The sequence below is a fragment of the Oncorhynchus masou genome, unplaced genomic scaffold, assembly GCF_036934945.1.
Source record: "Oncorhynchus masou masou isolate Uvic2021 unplaced genomic scaffold, UVic_Omas_1.1 unplaced_scaffold_12567, whole genome shotgun sequence".
NCBI lineage: Eukaryota > Metazoa > Chordata > Actinopteri > Salmoniformes > Salmonidae > Oncorhynchus > Oncorhynchus masou.
Genome location: NW_027002392.1, coordinates 376 through 6,430, shown reverse-complemented (window position 1 = coordinate 6,430; position 6,055 = coordinate 376). Strand labels below are relative to the sequence as shown.

General features: G+C 50.4%; 1 protein-coding gene across 1 annotated transcript; it reads left to right on the top strand.

Annotated features, from left to right (window-relative positions):
• Nucleotides 1-601: 601 nt before the first annotated feature.
• LOC135530105 (CREB-binding protein-like) lies at nt 602-1,902 on the top strand (the record flags this gene model as incomplete). The annotated part of the gene is made up of 3 exons (XM_064958496.1): nt 602-729; nt 1,055-1,220; nt 1,448-1,902. Coding segments are annotated over 3 exons (749 nt in total), but the record flags the coding sequence as incomplete, so codon positions are not given.
• Between the last annotated feature and the right edge of the window lie 4,153 nt (nt 1,903-6,055).

Here is a 6,055-nt window from a genome sequence, read left to right as displayed (position 1 = left end):
TATAGTTGTCAGTGTAACGAGGCCTCGATTAACCAGGTCAGCCTTTATAGTTGTCAGTGTAACGAGCACACCGTTAACCAGGTTAGCTATAGTTGTCAGTGTAACGGGCCTCGTTAAAACCAGGTTAGCTATGGTTGTCAGTGTAACGGGCCTCGTTAACCAGGTCAGCTATGAGTTGTCGGTGTAACGAGGCCTGCGTTAACCAAGTTGACTATAGTTGTCAGTGTAACACACCTGGTTAACCAGGTTAGCTATAGTTGTCAGTGTAACAGGCCTGGTTAACCAGGTTAGCTATAGTTGTCAGTGTAACAGGCCTCGTTAACCAGGTTAGCTATAGTTGTCAGTGTAACAGGCCTCGTTAACCAGGTTAGCTATAGTTGTCAGTGTAACAGGCCTCGTTAACCAGGTTAGCTATAGTTGTCAGTGTAACAGGCCTCGTTAACCAGGTTAGCTATAGTTGTCAGTGTAACAGGCCTCGTTAACCAGGTTAGCTATAGTTGTCAGTGTAACACACCTGGTTAACCAGGTTAGCTATAGTTGTCAGTGTAACAGGCCTCGTTAACCAGGTTAGCTATAGTTGTCAGTGTAACACACCTGGTGTCTTCTTCTCTCCAGGCGGGTTTACATATCGTATCTGGACAGTATTCACTTCTTCAAGCCCCGGGCGTTGAGGACGGCAGTCTACCATGAGATCTTAATAGGGTACCTGGAGTATGTGAAGAAACTGGGGTAGGTTTTCAATACCGGTGACAACACTCCCATTCAATCATTACACTGCTTTTCCAGGCTGGTTTCCTGTACACAGATTAAGCCTAGTCCTGGAGTAAAAAGCTATTTCAGTGGAGAATATCATGCTTCTTAATCCAGGACGAGGCCTCATTTATGTCTGTAAAACCGTTTGTGTGTCCAGGCAGGTTTAGGAATAGCTAAATCTTGCAAACTCATTTTGAAATAATTTCTTAACAAAGAATATTCCCAAGATATTTGTCTCAGTACCTTGAAATGCATGACGTTGAACCTAAAAGCTGTCCTCTCCATCCCTGGTCCCATGCAGCTATGTGTATGGTCATATCTGGGCGTGCCCCCCCAGTGAAGGGGACGACTACATCTTCCACTGCCACCCGCAGGACCAGAAGATCCCCAAGCCCAAGAGGCTGCAGGAGTGGTACAGGAAGATGCTGGAGAAGGCCTTCGCAGAGAGGATCCTCCATGACTTCAAGGTGAGACATGAAGGGGACCTTGGCTGTGTTCATTAGGCACCAAAACAGAAGGCAAAGGAACTCGGAGGGACTCGTCTGGAATTGGTACAATAAGAAATATTATTTTTAAGTGGCTTCTGTCTTAGGCCCATGCTTACTTTTCTAATTAAATGCTGTTTTGAGTGTGGCATTATCCCACACCATCAGCCCCATCTGTGCAGTCCGAGTAACAGGCGTCTTTTCTCCAGGACATCTTCAAGCAGGCCACGGAGGACCGCATTACCAGTGCCAACGAGATGCCCTACTTCGAAGGGGACTTCTGGCCCAACGTGCTGGAGGAGAGCATCAAGGAGCTGGAGCAGGAGGAGGAGGAGAGGAAGAAGGAAGAGAACGTGGCCTCCTGTGAGACCCCCGAGGTAAGACGGAGTGCTTTGTACGATGGAGGGGTGGACCCAATCCGACCCCTAGACACCATGTCCTATGAATTTGTAGAGGTCTCTGAGGATTTCATTGGTATAAGCAGTACTGTGAAAACGTCTACCTATCAGAGGAGAGGGCAGATGATGGTGTCTGTCCTCCTGTCTTTCGACAGCCACTTGGTCAAAGCATGTCACAGACCTATTCTTCTTTTGCCATTTGTTTATGTCCATGTGTCCTCCATCGCCTCTAACAGCTCTTTGCCCCCCTCTCATATCAGCACACTGTTAACAGCTCTTTGCCCCCCTCCTCTCTCATATCAGCACACTGTTAACAGCTCTTTGTCTCCTCCCCCTCTCTCTCTCATATCAGCACACTGTTAACAGCTCTTTGTCTCCCCTCTCTCTCTCATATCAGCACACTGTTAACAGCTCTTTGCCCCCCTCTCTCATACTGTTAACAGCTCTTTCCCTCCACTCCTCTCATGCACACTGTTAACAGCTCTTTGCCCCCCTCCTCTCTCATATCAGCACACTGTTAACAGCTCTTTGCCCCCCCCTCTCTCTCTCATATCAGCACACTGTTAACAGCTCTTTGCCCCCTCCTCTCTCTCATATCAGCACACTGTTAACAGCTCTTTGCCCCCCCCTCTCTCTCTCATATCAGCACACTGTTAACAGCTCTTTGCCCCCCCTCTCTCTCTCATATCAGCACACTGTTAACAGCTCTTTGCCCCCCTCTCTCTCTCATATCAGCACACTGTTAACAGCTCTTTGCCCCCCCCCTCTCTCTCTCATATCAGCACACTGTTAACAGCTCTTTGCCCCCCCTCCTCTCTCTCATATCAGCACACTGTTAACAGCTCTTTGCCCCCCCCTCTCTCTCATATCAGCACACTGTTAACAGCTCTTTGCCCCCCTCTCTCTCTCATATCAGCACACTGTTAACAGCTCTTTGCCCCCTCCCTCTCTCTCTCATATCAGCACACTGTTAACAGCTCTTTGCCCCCCCTCTCTCTCTCATATCAGCACACTGTTAACAGCTCTTTGCCCCCCTCTCTCTCTCTCATATCAGCACACTGTTAACAGCTCTTTGCCCCCTCCTCTCTCTCTCATATCAGCACACTGTTAACAGCTCTTTGCCCCCCCTCTCTCTCTCTCATATCAGCACACTGTTAACAGCTCTTTGCCCCCCCTCTCTCTCTCATATCAGCACACTGTTAACAGCTCTTTGCCCCCCCCTCTCTCTCTCATATCAGCACACTGTTAACAGCTCTTTGCCCCCCCCTCTCTCTCTCATATCAGCACACTGTTAACAGCTCTTTGCCCCCCCCCTCTCTCTCTCATATCAGCACACTGTTAACAGCTCTTTGCCCCCCCTCTCTCTCTCATATCAGCACACTGTTAACAGCTCTTTGCCCCCCCCCTCTCTCTCTCATATCAGCACACTGTTAACAGCTCTTTGCCCCCCCTCTCTCTCTCTCATATCAGCACACTGTTAACAGCTCTTTGCCCCCCCTCTCTCTCTCTCATATCAGCACACTGTTAACAGCTCTTTGCCCCCCCTCCTCTCTCATATCAGCACACTGTTAACAGCTCTTTGCCCCCCCTCCTCTCTCTCTCATATCAGCACACTGTTAACAGCTCTTTGCCCCCCCTCTCTCTCTCATATCAGCACACTGTTAACAGCTCTTTGCCCCCTCCTCTCTCTCTCATATCAGCACACTGTTAACAGCTCTTTGCCCCCCCCTCTCTCTCTCATATCAGCACACTGTTAACAGCTCTTTGCCCCCCTCCTCTCTCTCTCTCATATCAGCACACTGTTAACAGCTCTTTGCCCCCCTCCTCCTCTCTCTCTCATATCAGCACACTGTTAACAGCTCTTTGCCCCCCCTCCTCTCTCTCTCATATCAGCACACTGTTAACAGCTCTTTGCCCCCCCTCTCTCTCATATCAGCACACTGTTAACAGCTCTTTGCCCCCCTCCCTCTCTCTCTCATATCAGCACACTGTTAACAGCTCTTTGCCCCCCTCCTCTCTCTCTCATATCAGCACACTGTTAACAGCTCTTTGCCCCCCCCTCTCTCTCTCATATCAGCACACTGTTAACAGCTCTTTGCCCCCCTCCCCTCCTCTCTCTCTCATATCAGCACACTGTTAACAGCTCTTTGCCCCCCCTCCTCTCTCTCTCATATCAGCACACTGTTAACAGCTCTTTGCCCCCCTCTCTCTCTCATATCAGCACACTGTTAACAGCTCTTTGCCCCCCCTCCTCTCTCTCTCATATCAGCACACTGTTAACAGCTCTTTGCCCCCCTCCTCTCTCTCTCATATCAGCACACTGTTAACAGCTCTTTGCCCCCCCTCCTCTCTCTCTCATATCAGCACACTGTTAACAGCTCTTTGCCCCCCCTCCTCCTCTCTCCTCATATCAGCACACTGTTAACAGCTCTTTGCCCCCCTCCCTCTCTCTCTCATATCAGCACACTGTTAACAGCTCTTTGCCCCCCCCTCTCTCTCTCTCTCATATCAGCACACTGTTAACAGCTCTTTGCCCCCCCTCCCCTCCTCTCTCTCTCATATCAGCACACTGTTAACAGCTCTTTGCCCCCCCTCCTCTCTCTCTCATATCAGCACACTGTTAACAGCTCTTTGCCCCCCTCTCTCTCTCATATCAGCACACTGTTAACAGCTCTTTGCCCCCCCCCTCTCTCTCTCATATCAGCACACTGTTAACAGCTCTTTGCCCCCCTCCTCTCTCTCTCTCATATCAGCACACTGTTAACAGCTCTTTGCCCCCTCCTCTCTCTCTCATATCAGCACACTGTTAACAGCTCTTTGCCCCCCTCTCTCTCTCATATCAGCACACTGTTAACAGCTCTTTGCCCCCCCTCCTCTCTCTCTCATATCAGCACACTGTTAACAGCTCTTTGCCCCCCCTCTCTCTCTCTCATATCAGCACACTGTTAACAGCTCTTTGCCCCCCTCTCTCTCTCATATCAGCACACTGTTAACAGCTCTTTGCCCCCCTCCTCTCTCTCTCCATATCAGCACACTGTTAACAGCTCTTTGCCCCCCCCTCCTCTCTCTCTCATATCAGCACACTGTTAACAGCTCTTTGCCCCCCTCCCTCTCTCTCTCATATCAGCACACTGTTAACAGCTCTTTGCCCCCCCCTCTCTCTCTCATATCAGCACACTGTTAACAGCTCTTTGCCCCCCCTCCTCTCTCTCTCATATCAGCACACTGTTAACAGCTCTTTGCCCCCTCCCCTCTCTCTCTCATATCAGCACACTGTTAACAGCTCTTTGCCCCCCCCCTCTCTCTCTCATATCAGCACACTGTTAACAGCTCTTTGCCCCCCTCCTCTCTCTCTCTCATATCAGCACACTGTTAACAGCTCTTTGCCCCCTCCTCCTCTCTCTCTCATATCAGCACACTGTTAACAGCTCTTTGCCCCCTCCCCCTCTCTCTCTCATATCAGCACACTGTTAACAGCTCTTTGCCCCCCCTCCTCTCTCTCTCATATCAGCACACTGTTAACAGCTCTTTGCCCCCCCTCTCTCTCTCTCATATCAGCACACTGTTAACAGCTCTTTGCCCCCCTCTCTCTCTCATATCAGCACACTGTTAACAGCTCTTTGCCCCCCCCCCTCTCTCTCTCATATCAGCACACTGTTAACAGCTCTTTGCCCCCCTCCTCCTCTCTCTCTCATATCAGCACACTGTTAACAGCTCTTTGCCCCCCTCCTCTCTCTCTCATATCAGCACACTGTTAACAGCTCTTTGCCCCCCCTCCTCTCTCTCTCATATCAGCACACTGTTAACAGCTCTTTGCCCCCTCCCCCTCTCTCTCTCATATCAGCACACTGTTAACAGCTCTTTGCCCCCCTCCTCTCTCTCTCTCATATCAGCACACTGTTAACAGCTCTTTGCCCCCCTCCTCTCTCTCTCTCATATCAGCACACTGTTAACAGCTCTTTGCCCCCTCCTCCTCTCTCTCTCATATCAGCACACTGTTAACAGCTCTTTGCCCCCCCCTCTCTCTCTCTCATATCAGCACACTGTTAACAGCTCTTTGCCCCCCCTCCCTCTCTCTCTCATATCAGCACACTGTTAACAGCTCTTTGCCCCCCCTCCTCTCTCTCTCATATCAGCACACTGTTAACAGCTCTTTGCCCCCCCCCTCTCTCTCTCATATCAGCACACTGTTAACAGCTCTTTGCCCCCCCCTCCTCTCTCTCTCATATCAGCACACTGTTAACAGCTCTTTGCCCCCCCCCCTCTCTCTCTCATATCAGCACACTGTTAACAGCTCTTTGCCCCCTCCCCCTCTCTCTCTCATATCAGCACACTGTTAACAGCTCTTTGCCCCCCCCTCCTCCTCTCTCTCATATCAGCACACTGTTAACAGCTCTTTGCCCCCCCCCTCTCTCTCTC